The sequence below is a fragment of the Oxyura jamaicensis genome, chromosome 3, assembly GCF_011077185.1.
Source record: "Oxyura jamaicensis isolate SHBP4307 breed ruddy duck chromosome 3, BPBGC_Ojam_1.0, whole genome shotgun sequence".
Taxonomy (NCBI): Eukaryota; Metazoa; Chordata; class Aves; order Anseriformes; family Anatidae; genus Oxyura; species Oxyura jamaicensis.
Genome location: NC_048895.1, coordinates 117,082,360 through 117,099,066, shown reverse-complemented (window position 1 = coordinate 117,099,066; position 16,707 = coordinate 117,082,360). Strand labels below are relative to the sequence as shown.

General features: G+C 62.6%; 1 protein-coding gene across 5 annotated transcripts in view; it reads right to left on the bottom strand.

Moving 5' to 3' along the window:
* EFR3B (EFR3 homolog B) overlaps positions 1 to 16,707 on the bottom strand; it is a 33,589-nt gene that overhangs the window by 12,693 nt on the left and 4,189 nt on the right. For 2 of the 5 annotated variants that reach the window (XM_035322633.1, XM_035322634.1), the window contains exons 1-5: positions 10,585 to 10,735; positions 8,790 to 8,866; positions 7,788 to 7,915; positions 5,149 to 5,299; positions 1,381 to 1,502 (exon numbers count right to left, since the gene is read on the bottom strand). In XM_035322633.1, the coding sequence (XP_035178524.1) occupies positions 1,381 to 1,502; positions 5,149 to 5,299; positions 7,788 to 7,915; positions 8,790 to 8,866; positions 10,585 to 10,678 (572 nt within the window). In that variant the 5' untranslated portion in view covers positions 10,679 to 10,735. Of the gene's footprint in view, positions 1 to 1,380; positions 1,503 to 5,148; positions 5,300 to 7,787; positions 7,916 to 8,789; positions 8,868 to 10,584; positions 10,736 to 16,183; positions 16,203 to 16,707 lie in introns of those variants that run through there. The other 3 variants (XM_035322635.1, XM_035322636.1, XM_035322637.1) reach the window with 2 other exon arrangements.

The window sequence follows — 16,707 nt, the reverse complement described above, 5'->3', positions numbered from 1 at the left end:
TGGTTCTGGCAGCAGCAGGCGGCTCCCATCCGCAGCCTGTCCTGGGTAGCCCCCCAGGCGAGCTGCAGCCACGCGCTTAACCCGGATGGAGAGGTGGCACCGGCAGCCCGGCTCCTCCCGAGGGATGGATTTGGCCACATTTTGTCGCTTCCCCTGTTCCCAGCAGCCACAGCACACCCCCGGGGAGCATCTGCCCGCGACACTGCTCTTGAAGAAGGGCCACCGAGCAGCAGCAAGGTGGCAGGAACACCGAGCCCTCCCTTTTTAATGGCAGGAGAGGCCGAATTCCTTCCTGCCTCCGACACAGCGTCGGCAGGGCCCTAGAAGTCAGTCGGAAATAATGAGCCTCTAGCCGTTACTTCCTGATTAAGGAAAAGAAGCAAGCCGGCAGCGGCGACAGGAGGCTGCAAGTCCCCCGAGAGGAGCAGCAAATCTCAGGGGTTCGGGGTTTCACCCCTCTGGAAGGCGCCTGCAGCTCCGGGACCGGCACCAGTTTCCCTCAAAAATTGCCCCTGGCAGCAGCCGCCTCCCCTGCACAGGCTCCCAGCAGCAGGCACGGCGCTGTGCCATCAGCGCCTCGCATTTCAAGTGCCGGGTTTTTTGAAACCCGCCCAGCTTTGGCAGCAGTAAACAACATTAATCTGTCTGCTTCTGTCCTAATTAATCCCCTCAGGGTCCGTTTCCCATCGCAGCAAAGCTGGTCGGTGCTCAGCGCTGTCTGGAGACACGCGGCCACCTTTAGAGGTGGCAAATAAGAGCCGGCGGCTGCAGGAGGCACCTTCGGAAGGAGCATTCGTTCTGCTGGTGCTCCCCAGCACCGTCACCTTTCGGAGCTGGGACCACGATCGTTTCCTCGCCTTCTTCTCTGAGCTCCGGCCCAGCCCCGGAGCAGAGGCGAGCAACGTGTGAGGAGGCAGCTCAACGGGCAGCCTGCAGGTGCCACCTGCCCGCGTTTTGCCCCGAAACGAGAAGTTTGAAGCGTGCTGAGCCCAAGGGCACGTTTGTCCCTTGTCGCGTCGCTGGCTGTGCTCCGAGCCAGCCCTGCTGCCAGGACAGAACACGCAAACTGCCTTTTCTCATCTTTGCTCATGTGCTGCGCTGCTTCTTCCACGCCTCTGTTTCATCCTCCCGTAGAGCCAGCAGGGCTTAACGTGGGGAAAATCAAGGAGGGGAGAGAAGAGCAGATGATTTTAAGCCCAAGAGCGCCCAGCTCTGGGGAATCACAGCACCAAGCGAGCGGCGCATGCAGCCTGCATCCAACCTGCTCCCAAAATTAGGCACTTCTCCAGGAAAAAAAAAACAAGGCTGAGGGCACAGGGAGCCCCCCAGCACGTCTGCGGAACCAGGGACACGGCTGCTGGCCCCGCTCGTGGCACTCACTTCGTCCGGATCTCCAGGTCGTCGTGGCTGGAGTGGCACATCTCACTGAAGCGGGAGACAAAGAAGTCGTAGCTGCGGTGGTAGGACGGGGTGTCCTCCTCGATGTTGGCGAACTTCACGAACTGGGAGAGAAGAAACAGAGGGTCAGCACAGAGGCCACGACAAAAAGGGCCTTAACTCCTTTCCAGACCAGCAAACACGCACCAGGCCCCAGCAGCACCACGAAGGACTCCGCTACGGCAGCTTGCACGCGCTCAGGGCCACAAGCCAGCTGCACCCAGGACGTCCCCGAGCAGGAACGTGTCACGGCACAGCCCCACCGGGCTGCAGCAGCACTCCGGGTGCTCTGGGTGCTGCCAAGCTCACCGCAAACCCCGGCAGAGGGCACGCACAAGTGCAGCAAGGCTCCGAGTTAAAGACAGCCCAGGTCTGCCTGCAGCCCCCGGTGATCTGAAGTCCTGGCCGTGGTTTCTTTCTGTGTGTTTTTTTTTTTCCCCGCTCTGGTCACACCAGAAAGTTTAGGGGGAAGAAGGGATGACCACGTTTTCGAGCTTTGTTCTGAATTCATAAAGTTATTCAAAGGGTCGGGCAGGAAGGGGAGACCTCGGCCCCTGCAGTCACACCGACAGGAGTAAATAAAAAAAGGGCAAAATAAGTAAAAAGTCTGTAGCACGAGAGTGGCCTCAAAATCCGAGGCATCAGCTCCTGGCCTGAGCGCACGCAGGGCAGGGATAAAAGGGAACGAGCAGCTGGCAGAGAGCTGGGGGGGCTGAAATCTGCTGGTTGCTTTTGCACTCCTGCTGGCAGGCCGGGAAAGCTGAGGCCACTTGGCACGGGCACGCGAGGAAGGGAGAGGATGCTCCCTGTCCGGGCAATGCCCTAGAACCACCCCCCGATTGCACCCAGAGAGCTGCGTAGGAACTCAGGAGCCGCTCGCTAAAACCGCTCTCTGCCAGGCGAGGAAAGCGGCCAAGAGACACAGAGGAGCCCTTGGGCAAGGGCCAAGCCCTGACCCGCCGGCAGAGGCGGAGGACGGAGCCACGCACGCCTACCTCTGTGAGCGAGACGTCTCCTGCCACAGGCACGTGCTGCAGGCTCCCTCCTGCCAGACGGGGATGCTGCAGCAGCACGGGGCGCTGGCGCTGGCTCAGCACCGCCACCAAGAGCGGCACAGCTTTGCGGTTGGACGATCCCGCGTCACTCGGCCGAGCCACGTGGGGCGGCTCAGAGGCTCAGCCTGAGGTTTCAGGATGGCCGTGAGCATCCTGGGAGGATCAGACTTACCTCCGGGGGGGTTTCTGTCCGGGGTTTTTCCGCCCGGCGCTTTCTGGGTGCCACGCAGCACCTCCTTCCTCACCCTAGGGGCAGGCTCTGCTCTCTTCTTGCTCTCTGCGTTTGCCGGCATCCAGCCACGAGAGCAGCAGGCGAACGGCCCCCGGTGCCCCTCGGCGGCTGGCAAAGCCAGCGTGCCCGTCCCAGCACTCGTCACCCGGGGCCAGGCACGGATCAGCACGCGCCCGCTGCGCCAGGCTACTCATACCGTCAGCTGCAAAGGCTGGCTCGGTACCGCCGCAGGAGCTGGCTCAGCCCCACCAGGAACCGTTCCCGGAGCACAGGGACCGGCTCCGGCTGATAAAGCTCCTCTTACTCAGCAGCAAAACGCAGGGCTGTTACATAAGGAACCTCTGTACCACAACGTGGTGCTTTGGTTTGGGTTTGTTTTTAAGCTCATGGCAACTCCACGTGCAGCCGGAGGCGAGGGCAGGACGCGCAGCAAGGAGCGGGCACCGGGCTCCCCCGCGGGAGCCGTCCCAAGCACCCCCAGAGCCAGGAAAAGTCGTGAAATAAGGAAGGAAAGGGCAAATCCTCGGCAGAAGTGGTTGAGGTTGGCGGCGAGCTGAGGACCAGGCACCCTCCAGGTGCTGTCAGCGGGTGCTGAGCACCTCGTGGCGCCCAGCCCGCGCGCAAGCTGCCCCTGCAAGGGCAATTGTGGGGGGTGCCCACCCCGGTCCCACTGCCAACCTGCGTCCCGGGACGTAAAACGGGACTGGGACACGGATGGCAAAGTCCCAGCGAGAGCTGTGCTGCCAGGGAGGGCACCAAAGCTTCGGGGAGAGGGATCTGGTGCTGAAAACAAAGCTGAAAAGCTGCTCTGGGGCTCCACGACCCGTCTCCCACCGCCACAATTTCCAACGTTGGACCACAACGCTGCTCCTGCGGGGCTGCGCAGGGGTAACGCCGCCACCAAGAAACCCATCAGACACAAAGGCGTCGGGAGAGGAGCGTCAGGAAGGGGGAAGAGCCGTTTAAAAGGACGGATCCACGAGGGTCTGAGGCAAAAGGAACTGGAAATGAGACAGTTCCTACCCGAAGCAGGGACGGCGCCCGGCACCCTCCTAAGGAGGGGGAGGAACCGAAGTGGATCTGAGCTGCCGCTCCCTATGTTCACCCCGGGGGATTACACGGGGGGGGCTGCGGCATGGCAGGGCGCTGGCGAGGAGGGAGATGGGTGGCAGGAGAGATTTCACGGGGAATGACTCACCGGGAGCAGGTTTCTATAAACAACCTCCTCCCGCCTTCGCCATCAGCTCCGTTATTGTGAAGGCTGCTTGAGACGGCACCCGCTAATTAAGCCCGAGCCCAAGGCGCATTCCTCGTTAGCAGATCCAGGGAGAAGCGGCTCGTTATCATCGCTCACTTCGCCATGAGAGCCCGTGAGGTTTCTGGGCTGTTCGCCCTCCAAACGCTGCCGCGCTCCGGAAAACCAAGGGAAAAAGCCCCCTAAAATCACCACTCCTGATCTGGAACCCACCACCGATCGCTGCCCACGGTTAAACCACAGAAACACGCTGCCTCCTGCTCCGGGGTGCCTGTGTCGGGGCCAGGACCCTGAAATCTCTGCAGGGCACCGCTCCCATCCCGAGGAGCTTCCCCAGGCAGCTCCTAGCAGCACGCCACGAGAAAACCACCCCGGGAAGGTTCTGTCAGCAGCGGGCAGCCCGGTCCTGCTGAGCCATCGGTGCTCCCGCTCCTCCCCGAGCTGAGGATGAATAAATAGGTTTGCCGACAGGCAGCTCCCAGCTGGGAGCAGTTGGCAGCCAAGGAGAAGGGGGTGGGAGAGGTCTCCACCGCCCGTCCCTCTCCCATCACACGGCAGATAAAAGAAGATTAGGGCTGAGCTGTCCCTGAATTTCTCAGACACTCCAGAGGGCATCTGCCTAGCCCGCCCCGCTGCCCAAAGGAGGTTCGGCTTCACCTAACCCCTCTTTTTTTTTTTTTAGGTACCCCCAGTAGCTCACAAGCATCCCCACCGGCTGCCGGCGGGGATCAGCAGTTTGGATGCCGTGAGGCCGTCACCTCGCTCATTTTACGGCTGCGACTGACACATCCCCGGCCTGGCTAAGCCGTTTATTTGCTCTGATGAAGCCAGGCCTTTTAGGAACACAAAGAGCTCCCCAAATCCGTGGGGATCATCCTAAGTCGGGCTATTGTCTGAGACTGCTGACGGCCCCCGCGTCCTCGGGCTCCTTTTGGAAGAGAGGAATTTGAGAGCCGGGGGCACAGAGACAGAGATCGCAGGCAGCAAGTGGCGGAGACGGCACGCGGGCAGCACTGCTGGGGGCTCCGAAACCTCACACATCGCAGGGCTCACGTGGGGGGACAACCACCCGCCCCTGTCCCAGCGGGGTTTTCTGCCCCGTGCAGGGTCGCAGGGGCCAAGGGCAGGGGCAGCAGGGCGCCGCCGCCTCCCCCCGCGCTGCTACTCACCGAGTTGGTCCCCAGGATCTGCAGGTTGGGCTTCTCCGACTCCAGCAGCTTGGCCACCATCTTCAGGAAGCTCTCCACGAAGAGGTTGATGCTCTGGCAGTGACAGGCCATAAGGAGCTGGTCCAGGGCCTCCATGGCAATGCAGACGTACCTGGGAGCGGGCAGAGCTCGGGGTCAGCACGGGCACAGCCCCGCGGCCCTCCCTCTTCCTCCCTTCTCCCAAATCGCCCAGGTGCTCCCCAGTAAAGCCAACCTAACAGCAACCTTCTGCCCCAGCTGACCCAACGGGGAAAAGTTCACATCCTAAAGAGCCTCAGGAGGTTGTTAGGCTGCTCCCAGCATCCCCCCTTCTAAGGAGGGCTTGGATGTCCCAGGACCAGGGCCACCAGCAGCACCGTGCACCCCTCCCCGCGTTCCCTCTGGGCTCCCCTTGCCTTCAGCCGGCCTAATTCCCAAGGTCCTGGGGCGAGGAGGATTTCCTCCAGCAGGAGCTAGATCCAGGCTACTTCTTAAACCGTTCCTGCCACGCTCCCTGTGCCAGAGGAAGCTGGAAAGCCCCGTGCCCGGCACCGAATCTCAATCGTGTGCCCGTTCCGGAGGTGGCGACCGACGACGCAGCGACTGCGGGATTTGTCGGGCGTCGCTTCGCATCCTCGAGGCGAATTGGACCGGCTGCGGAGGGGAAGCCTGCCGCTGGCAGGCCGGTCCTGCAGCACTCGCTGCATCGGGTTCAGGAACGCTGCAGCAGCCGGAGCTGCTTGCGGCAGGACCACGGCGACCTCCAGCTGCTTCTTGCCCCCCGTGCACGCACAGAGCCCAGCGGAGAAGCGGGGCGCGACCTCTGACTGCTGCGAGCAGGAATTTCTCCCAGCTGAAGATGCCCAAAAGAAGCAGTGACTGCACGGCCTCGCAGCTCCAGCAGGACTTTTGAGCTACCCAAACACCTGATACGGATCCAGGGCCAAGACACGGAGCACAACAAACTTCCCAGCTCCTTACCACCTCCCTCCGACTCCTGTTTCCGTGCAGCCCTGAATCTTTGCACCACAGCAGCTCGCATCGAGCCAGGATCTCCCGCCGCAGCAAGAGGTGGCAGGCACAGAGCTGCACCCTTCATACCGAGCACGATTCATCCTTTAACCTCGATGTTGGGCTCCAGCTCCTCGCGGGGCCAGACCTGCAGCCTGGGTGACGCCCAAAGGCAGCTCAACACAGCGAGCTGCCCGCCTGCCTGCGCCAGCCCTAACCGCACGCTAAAGGGCAGCCGGGGAGGAAAACTGCCCTCTCACGGGAAGGAGCAAGTCCTAAACCTCCTGGTAAAACACAGCAAGACCGATCCTGTCTCCCGAGGCCCCAGGAAGTGGTGGAACCTGCCTGCACGCTCGAGTGGATTCCCCGGTGCCCGGTGGCACGGTTGTGCTCACGCCGCAGCCCGTCCTTCAGACACCGCTACAACTCGTCCAGGTACCGTGAAAAATCAGCAGCCGAGCGTTCCTGGCCCTGCCAGGCTCCGACCCATCTGTCAAACTGGGTTAAAAAACGGCCCAGAGGGAAAAAGGGCGCGAAGAGGTGAGCAGCGAGCAGCAGGAGGCGTCAAGTTCCTTTCTGGTAGGAAAGGAGGCCGGAAACATCACGTGGCCGATACTGTCGCGACAGCGTGACTTCTCTTTTCGGGGACGTTTCAAATCAGGCTTCAAAACTTCGCCTGCAGGCACAGGAGGACGGGGAGGGAATCCATCCCCCTTCCAAGGCTTGCCATTAGACGTCAGACCCCTCCGGCAGCCTTTCTTCTTCCCGGCGTCGCGAGCAGAGCCCCGGTAACAGCCGCCGAACGGCGGGCAGAGCTTTGGACGTCCCGTCACTCCCGGCGACGGGTTGAACGCGGACGAGGCTTTGAAGGTTTGCCAGCTTTCACGCTGCTGAGGCGGGCGGCTGGCTCCTCTTCCCCCGGGATGAAAGGCAGGCTGGAGCTCGCAGCACGAAGCTGAGCCGCGGCTTTGTTCAGCAGACAGCGAGGATCAATCCGGGAGCTGTTTCAAAGGGAAGGAGCCCGTCCCGAGCTCCCCCCCCTGCCCCGGGGGCGCTTCTAATCGGGGCGCTCAGCTATTTCCAGGCAGGTGCTGCCTCTCCCTGCGGTAAACACGGCAAAGCCTTGGGGGGGTGGGGACGTGGAGAGAACGGGGACCAGGCGGGACCAAGCTGGGCAGAGCCAACAGAGCAGTCCCCGGGCAGCCCGACGCATCCCCACCGCGTGCTCTCTCGGGGGTTTTAAAGGCCAGGAGGGTGCCGCAGGCTCCTGGTGACGTCCCAGAGGGGTGACGGCAGTCTTGCAGCTGGGGACAAACGCTGTGCACGCACAGAACCCTCAAGCAGAGGCATCCCAACCCCAGGGAAGTGCTGTGTGGCTCCCAGCTTGCCTGGCTCCTTGTAACTTTGCAAAGAGTTTGCACATCCCTGCGGGCTCCCGCCTCGCGGTTCTGGAGGCAGGACACGCTCCGGTCCCTCTGAAAGCTTCGGGACACCCTAGAACACGGACGAGCTGCATACCCCACACATTCCCCTTACCCGAGACCCCGCTCCTATCTGCCGGCCCGTCTTTACGATAACAGAGGGGGGCGAAACATTCTCCCAGCCCTCACCCGTATCGGTGCCGGCTCACGTCGCGGATGAGCCGCTCGGAGAGGTAGGCACCGATGCGATCCAGCTTCTCCGGGGCCGACAGGGCGTAAAACGTCAGTTTCTCCATGTTGGTCTTCACCAGCCCATCCTGAAAGAGAGCAAAGCAGGTGTACTGGGTCTGGCTGGGATGGGAACTGTCCCTGCAGCAGCCCACACCGTGCTGTACCTGCACTTGGAGCTAGAACAGCAGTGGGATCACCCCGGTGTGGTGGCTGCTGCTGAGCGCTGCTGGCACAGCATCAGGACTCTCCCTGACCCTCCCAGGGGGTGGGCAAAAAAGTGAGAGAGAAACATCCCCAGGGCAGCTGACCTGAACCAACCCAAGGGATATTCCACACCATGTGGGGTCACACCCAGCAAGAAAAGGTGGGAAAAGGAAGAAGAGGGGAGGGGTGGGCTCTCGTTGGGAGAACGTCTGTCCTCCTCCCGAACACCGGCTCCGTGCGGTGAGGCCCTGCTGCAAGGACGTGCTCAAGCATCGCTCATTGGTGGGCAGCAGAGAGGAATTGCTTTCCTCTGCACTTCCACACAGCCTTTACTTGGTTTGTGTTGTTATTCCCTTTCCTCCTCCCTCTTCCCCTTTCCCTTTTTTTTCCCTTTAGTTGAATTGTTTAATGAATAATCATATTTCCTTAATTATATATATATTTATTTATTTATTTTCCCTCTTTAATTAAATCATCCTTATCTCAACCCGTGAGTTGTTCTTTCCTTTCCTTCTTCCCCTCCTCATCTGAGGAGGGGGAGTGAGAGAGCAGTGGTGGTGTTCAGCTGCCTGGCACGGTGAAACCACCACAGCAGGGCGTCAGGGCCTCCCCCCAGCCAGAGGCAGCGGACAGCAGGAGCTGCAGCAAACCTTGGCGGCGACGGCAGGTGGCCGGAGCACCCCGGTCGCCTCCTAGCACTTCCCCAACGCACAAGGAGCGGGGAACACAAACCCCCACAGAGCGCCTCGTGTTTACCTCCGGGTCCTCGGGGAAGATGTTGTCCACCAGCCTTTTGTAGCGGGGACGCAGGGCGCCGCAGCAGCCGCACACACCTGGAAGAGAAGGAGACGCAGCTGGTGAGCGGGGATAAAACCCTCGGCTCCCCGGGCAAAGGCTCCGCGCGGAGATGCCCTCGGTGGAAAACACATCCCTGGAACCAGCGGCAGCGACTTGATGACAACCCAGCATTCAGCAGGCAGAGAACACAAAACAAAACCAGGAAGAAAGCCGCAGCTGAGAGGCAGGGAACTGGCTGTTGACCAGCACCGTTTGGCGTCGGAACGCAGGGCTGCTTCTCTCGCCCAGGGAAGCGGCGCCCTGACATCCAAAGTTCCCCTGAATTCGGGTCTCTGCATCTCGGGAGATCTTCTGCGGGTCCAAGCAAGAGGAAAAAAGGAAGAGAGAACATCTCATTACGGAAGGAAAATGCTTTTTCCTGTTCGCAGCCCCCAGGCTGAGGTGCTGAGCACCACCAAGCACCCCTGACTCTCCCCCAACCTCCGGGCTGCAGTCCCTGCACCCCACAGGGACACCAAGCGACCCCACGGTGTCACACGGTGCCACCCCCCAACCCACGGCCATGGCGCACCCCGAACAGCGTTGGTTTTTTTTCCCAATTTTTCTTTTTCTCCCCGAAGTACCTTTAATCTGGCCTCTCCACGAACCCGATCGCACCTGGTGATCTGTCTCCTGAACCCTTTCAATGCCTTCCCTTCGCCCGGGGCCAGCAGCACGGCTTAGCCCACCTCGCCGGGATCCCGGCGACCCCATAAACCCGGGGCCGCCAGCTCGCCCTACGAAACACCCGGAGGGCTTCCCCGTAAGCGATCCCACTCGATCCCGCAGCCTGGCCGGCGGTTACCCCGTCCCCAGCAGCGGGATTTCGGAGCGTTTCTCAGGGTTAACCCTGGCGGAGCAGCCACAGCCCCGAGCTGCCCCGCATGGCCCCGATGAACGGAGCCAGGAGCAGGTAGAGCACGGACCCATCGATGATAATTACTTAATTAAAGGCAGTGCCTTCCCTCTCACCCGACGTGACCCCTTCTTCTCCAGCCACGAGGATTTTAAGGCCTCGCCTGCAGGCAGAGCAGGACGGAGACAAAGCCCCCGAGGAGCCTGCTGGAGGGGGGACACCAGGCACCGCCACCCCCCCAGGGGAGCACTTGGAGCTCTTTTTGGATGGGGAAAGCCAGCACCCTGCTGCCCGCACCCTAAACCACGCCGGGGCACCCGTGGGCAGGATCCCACACGGCCCAGCTCCAGCCGGAGGGAGGACAAAGCCTCGTTCAGGGCAGCAGCTCTGGGTACAACTCTCTGATGTCTCGTACGAGGGCTGAGCTCACTGCAGCTGGCCGCTCTTACCCTGCCTGTTCGCAGCAAACCAGGAGGAACTTTCCCGTCCCAAATCCCCTCCTTCCGTCAGTTTTGTCCCAGCCCGGACGGAGAAACGTAGGCACAGACAGGGAGAGTGTAAATCTTGAAGAAACCGGAATAAAAATAGCACGGAGCTCGATGAAAACAGAAGGTTTTCCCTCGCTTTATTTCCCCTCCCCTAAGGGCTCACCAGAGAGCAGAAAAAAAAAAACAGGTCTGGTCCCAATGCCAGCTGTTTGCTCTGCTCTCACGTCCCCAAACGCTCCAAATCTTAGTGCCAGGGCTGGCAACAACCCCCGTGGCCATGCTGGTGCCAGCGGCAGCCACGAAGAGCGGCTCCCCTCTCCGAAACACAACGCAGCGCCCCAAGGAAAAGCAGAAGGGGGAAGGACCGTACCTGCTCCGGCCACGTGCAGCATCTCCCAGGAGCAGGCAGGGCCGGCGGCGCAGAGCTGCAGCGCGGGGCTCAGCACCCAGCTGCTCAAAGCCATCGCGGCCGGGGCGAAGCCGGGGGGGTTGGGGGGCCACTCTCGGCCTCGCAGCGCCGCAGCCGGGGCTGGCACAGTGGCAGCGGCGGCGGCAGCAGCAGCAGCATCGCTGCGGGGCGATGCTCAGCCGAGCGGGAGCAGGCGTTTAAATAAATAAGGGAGCTTTCAGCGCGGCTGCTGAGTCACCGAGGCGGCTCCGGTGGCAGCTGGGAACACGGCGCCGGCTTTGCTCCGCCGGTGGATGCGCGGGGGTGGTTGGGGAGCTGGGCGTTTTGGGGAGCATCCCTTTGGGGGGTGGGGGGGGGGACAGGGTGTTTGGGTCGGTCCGACAAGGTCCCCAGGGCCCGAAGCTCTCATTCAAGGCTGGCCCTTGTGAGCGTTGAGCTTCGTGGGCAGAGATAGTAAGGTGGAGGCTCAGCGGGTCACAGCTGACCCTAAAAGATGACCCCAAAAGGTCCAGGGACGTGGCAGGCGCGAGGACGGACCCGCGCGGTGCTGCACGGCCTCCTCCTGCCGGCAGCCTGCAGCTGCGAGAGCCAAGGACATCAATTTTCTTTAAAAACGGGTAAATTGAGGCACGCAGCAACACGACTTGACCCCCTCCCTGCGGGGGGAACCCACAAACGCGGGGCTCCCGCAGGCACCCCGACAACGTGCGCGATGTCAGGGGTGTCACCTCCATCTCACAACCCCCCGGGGTCACTTTTTGGGCTCCTCCTCGCCGCTCTCAGGTCACATCCGTGCTCTCGCCGGGGGGCGAAACGAGCCCAGAGGGCCTTTTGCTTTGATAGCCGATCTAATTGGGGATAATTACCGTGTTTTCGTCACGGAGATGGCAGCGAAACCCCCCCACTTTGCTGCTCCGCCGCCCCGGGGCTCTCGGATAAACTCAGCGCACGCATTTCCAGGAGGGGGGGTCGCTGGTACCGGCTGTACCGGGGGCTTTGGGCATGGCAGAGCAGCCAGGGCAGAGCAGGACCCAGCTCACATCCCATAATGGCCACACACTCTCCCACCACGCGCCGACCTTGACCATTTCCCCACGAACCCCTTCCCCTCTCCCCATTTTAGCAGCAGGCCGGCGCTAAACCCCGCCGAAAAGCCTCACGGACGCCTTATTGGAGGCGTGGGATTTACTTAATACGGGAGCTCTGACTGATTGCAAATAAATCTTAATTAAATCGAGCAAAACCCCTCGGTAAACGTTAACACGCCGTGAAGGTCGCTCGCTCAGCTCCAAGGCAGGGACAGGGGCCCGAAAGCAGGGAGCGCGCCGCCGGCCCGGTGCCGTCTCCCCCCCCCCCCCCCCCCGAGCCACGCACCAAACCAGACACCTTCCCCTGATCTGCTCAGGGAAATCTCATTTACGTGCCCGACGTGAGAGCCTCCTCCGTGCCCAGCCTCCGAATCCCTCAGGACTTTGGCACCCGGCGGGTAAACCCGCCTGGGGGCGAAGGACGAGATCTCTGTATGAGAAATGAGGTTGGAAACGTCACCGAGCGTCACCCGGAGACCCTTTGGTCCTGGTCCCCGCAGGGCAGGACGGAGCTGGGAGCCCCGGGTCACGTCGAGAGGGGAGAAAATATTGGGGAAGGCAAGAAATCAGCAACGCCAGCAGGGAGAAGGGGCAGACTCGGCGCCTCGATGGGTGCTGGTGGCTCCCTCGGGCACCACTTGCGGGTCCTGCTCCTGCCCAAAAGCCACCCCTGGAGCCGGGAGGGAGCGCAGCAGGAAGCCCTCCCAAAGGGATAAGAGACCCAGGGCCGGGACGGGGTGAGGCTGCAGCAGCCCCCGAGCCAGGAGGGGAGCTGGACACCAGCCCGAGCCCTCCACAACATCCCCCAAAAGGTGAGAGACCCCCCTCGGACACATGTAACCGGGGGGGGCAAGCAGGGGAAGGTGCGGAGCCTTTCAGCCGAGCAATTCAATGTGTTTCCCCCGGCTTCTCCACACCTTGCTCTCTCCTTGCCTCAACCAGGGCACACACCGTGGCCTGGGGGGGGGCAACTATCACCCCATAACAGTTCCCCCGTGGGGCACCCTACAGAGGAGCTGCTTCGGAGGCCAAATCCACGCTGTCTCTGGCGCTGGCGTGGCTGAACCCGCCGGGATTTGCCCGAATTTGCTGCTTCTTCCTCTTTTCTCCCCGCTTCCAAAGGCGGGCGGCCAGGCTGGGAACGCGCACACAGCCCACAGGGGCTCGTCCTGGAGAGGCGCAGAGCACCCAAGCGTCACCGCTGGGCCCACCCTGCCCAACCTCCCGAAGAATCGTTGCCTTATCGAGGTGCTGAGGCACCCAACGCAGCTTTACCGACCCCACGGGACGCGGGGGGGACATAAATCAGCCCCCCCCGGCAGCCTGCACCGCTGACGGATTTGGCCATCCATTATTTACGCTTCACCGCCGGCCCGACACCGCAGCGGGCGCCACCAAGCTCCAGCAGCAGCCAGATTAATTAATATCCCCCTGCGGTGATTAGACCCAGGCATTAAAACCACACCGAGCCTCCCGCAACGTGGGGGGAAGCCAGGCAGGGGGGTTGGCGTTACGTACCTGGCACGCGGGGAGGAGAAGGGGGGGGTTAAGCGCCTTAAGGGCCGGTTTCATTACACAACGCAGGGCAGCGGGAGAGCCGGGGGAGGAAAGAGCTTAAAGGGCAGGGAAAATTCACTCAGAACTCCGGCCTCGGCAAGCAGCGGGGGCTCCTCGATGCGAGACGCTCGCTGGGCACGGCGTGGACGCAGTGGTTCTGGTCCAGGTCCCGCACGCAGAGGAGGCCTCCGAAAATGCGCTCGGTTAAGAGCCGGGTTAAGGTCCACAGGCTCCAAAATCTGCTTCATTAAAGAGCCAAGTTCGTTCTGCGAGCCCGGGACCCTGCCCCACGCGGCGCAGAGGACACGGGAAGGTTTGCAGGTTGAGCAAGGTTTTCAGAGAAAAGAAATGAAAAGGAAAGGGTTGTGCGCGGGCCGCAAAGACGCGGCGAGGTTCAACGCGAGACGCTGGCCGGACGCGGTCCTGCGGTTCCCCGTTTCCTCGAGATTTGCCAAACCAAAGCCCACAGCTAGCTCTGGTTTGGGCCGAAAACGTAACCAAGCGCCCTCATTTAGAGGGAAGGGAGATGAAAGCACCAGGGCCACGCTTCCCTCCATCCCTCCCGGGCTGCCTGCAAGCCCCTGCGGAGGGGGAACAACTCCAGGCGCCGCGAAGAGCTTGGCATCCCTGGAAGCGCGTCCGCTCGTGCAATTACCGCTCGCGCGAGCAATTAGCAGAGCCCTTAAGCTGCGGGGCTCGATGAGCTTCGAGGCGAGCAACGCCAGCTACTGCCCCGGCACCGTCCCCGTCTTCACTGCGGATGTCAAACTCTGCCGGGCGCGTGGACGCCGCCTGATGCGGGCCCGAAATCGAGCCCTGGACACGAGCGCGGCCACCGAGGTTTAGCACAAAGGAGAGCCGCGGCCGGGCGGCTCGGGAAATGCCCCCGGTTCCCAACCAGCCCCTTTTCCTCCGCGAGCGCCGAATTAATTTGCCGTTTAGTTAAAAAGCACAGAAGGAGGAGAAGGGGAAAAAAAAACAACGAGAGTTTAATTGCACTTCACGTTCCCCTGCTGAGCCATCCAGTCCCGGCGAGCGCGATTTATTTAGCGCAAAGCCCATCCGCTGCTGGCTGTGACTCAGTGGCACGCTGGCAGCCCCAGACAGCTCGCGGGGACCTTGCTGGCGCCCACCGCCGGCAACGCCTCCTCCCCGGGCAGCTGAAAAAGCCTCGTTTCCCCTGCTGCCGAAAAAAAAAAGGGAACCTCTATTTCCAGCTCCTCTGGTGTGGGAGGAGACAGCTCGTGCCGGAGGGAGCGTGGCGGAAACAAACCCCGTGGCTGGCTGGGCTGGGTACGGCTCCCAGGGCTGGCCGCAGCTCCGATGGGGCTCCACGTAGCAGGGGATGGGCAAATCCTGCTGGGAAGCACCCACGGGACCGCAAACTCCAGCCCGTCCCCGGAGTTCCCCGCTCTCACCCCACGCTCTGCCCGCGAGCCCGGTCCCGAAGCCTCTCAGCCCACCAGGCTCACTCAGATTGAAGCCACTGCCTCCCGGAGACGGCGGTGCTCAGCGCAAAAAGCAGGGCACAGTAAAAGCACGGGCTTCCCCTGCGGCCGGGACCATCGGAGAGCCCCCAAACACGGGGTAACCACGTTTGGCAGCCCGCTGGCAGCTCCTGCACCATGAAATACGCCAAGGAGAAGCTAATCCCTGAGCCCGGATCGGGAAAGCGAGCTCCGACGGGAGAGGGGAAGAGCAGATCGAAGGCTGGGCTCACAGAGCCACACGGCACCGGCTGCCCAGGCTGGGCTCGAAGCTCAGTTCTCCCGTTTTCACCGGTGGCTGGGAAAGGAAACCAAAGGCGGGCAGAAATCAGGCAGAGCTCCCCCGAACCCCTCGCCTCGTGCACACGAATGCCGGAGCCGGGGGATAAGAGGGATGGACGTGCAGGGCGGGAGGGCTTCACGCCCCTCGAACGCCTCCCCGGGAGCCAGGCAGGTCCCCGAAACGGAGCCAGCGTCCTGCCCGCAGAGCAAAACTCCCCCCAGGCACCCATCTGATCCCCCCCGCAGGCCAAGAGACGGTTAAAAGAGAGATTGAAGGGATCGGGATAATCCCGTGCATCCCTAATGCACCTTTCATCCCAAGCATCCCACGGAGCTTTGCCAGCTCCTGGAAGCTTTCCAAGCCCGCGAGCCGCAGCAGAGCCCGGCCCCGCCGCTACGGGCGAAGGGACTGGCCGGGCATTTGTCCTCAGACTCACATTCAGGTCCTTGGGGACGCTCCGTCCTTCCTCACACGGCGTCCTGGGAGGAAACGAGGAGGATTTGGGAGCGGGGGCACCCCCAAGACCATGGATTTTGGAGCTGGGGCATCCCCCGAGATGCTAGCGGAGGAGCTGAGGCCAGATGTGGCACGGGGTCACCTCCCCGCGGGCATCCGAGGGACGAGCAGAGCAGGTCCCACCCCACGCACACCACAACCCCGACGCCGGGGGGGCTGCTGGGGCTTTTGGGGTCTCGCAGCTCCAGTTTGGGGGCACTGCTGCCATCCGTGGCTGGCCGGATGGGCTCGGGTATCGGGGGCATAGCGAGGGGCTGCATCCCCGGGGCGCGCGGCAGCCGTCACCACCAGCCGCCACAGGGCAAGGAGGGGAAGGAAGGAGGGGAAGGAAGCGTCCCCCTGGTTCTGCGGGTGGAAAAATACCAGCTGGGAGACCTGAATGACTCAACGGAGGGCCACGGAGGAGGCAGCACGGTGACGAGAGGAGAGGAGAGGAAAGGAAAGCGGGCGTCCCGCCTCGGCCTCCCTCCCCTCGGCCCCGCTAGGTGGAAATCCAGCCCCAAACCCGCAGGCTCCGCTCCTCTCCCCGGTGCGGCATCCCAACGTGTCCCCGCTCCGCGTGCGCCCCCAGCAAGCCCCCAAAAATCGCAAGGGGGGGGGGAGAAGCACCGAGCCCACGCCGCACTCACCCCCGGCACCGCAGCTCCTGGCGGAGAGGGGGCTCAGCCGGCAGCGACCCCACAAAGGGGGGGCCCCGGGGATGGGGTTCCCATCTCTGCAGCGCTCCGACAGCCCCGGGAAGGATGCTCGGGCAGCAGGGGAGGGAGGATTTAAGAGCCCGCCGCCAGCCGGCCACCCCCCAAAGCCCTTCCCCAAAATCTCCCGGCAGCTTAGCGCAGGGTGGGGGGGGGCGGGGGGCGGCCAGCTGCTCGGCCAGCTGCTCCCCGTTACGGCCGGCGTCACCCCGCTGCGCTTCCAGGAGGGCTTTGGGGTCAAAGAGCTCCGAACAGCCCGGGGTGAGGGGGTGTATATAGGGCCGAGCTCTACGTCGGGACCAGCAAGTCCCCAGGGGGTGCTCGTATATAGGGCCGAGTCTGTCCTGCTATGGGGTGGGGGGTGTGGGACCCCCTCCAGGTAACCAGGTGGGGCTGCAGAGCCCCACCAGCACTCCAGGCTTCCCCACGCAAAGGGCTGGGAGGTTCCCCCATAATCT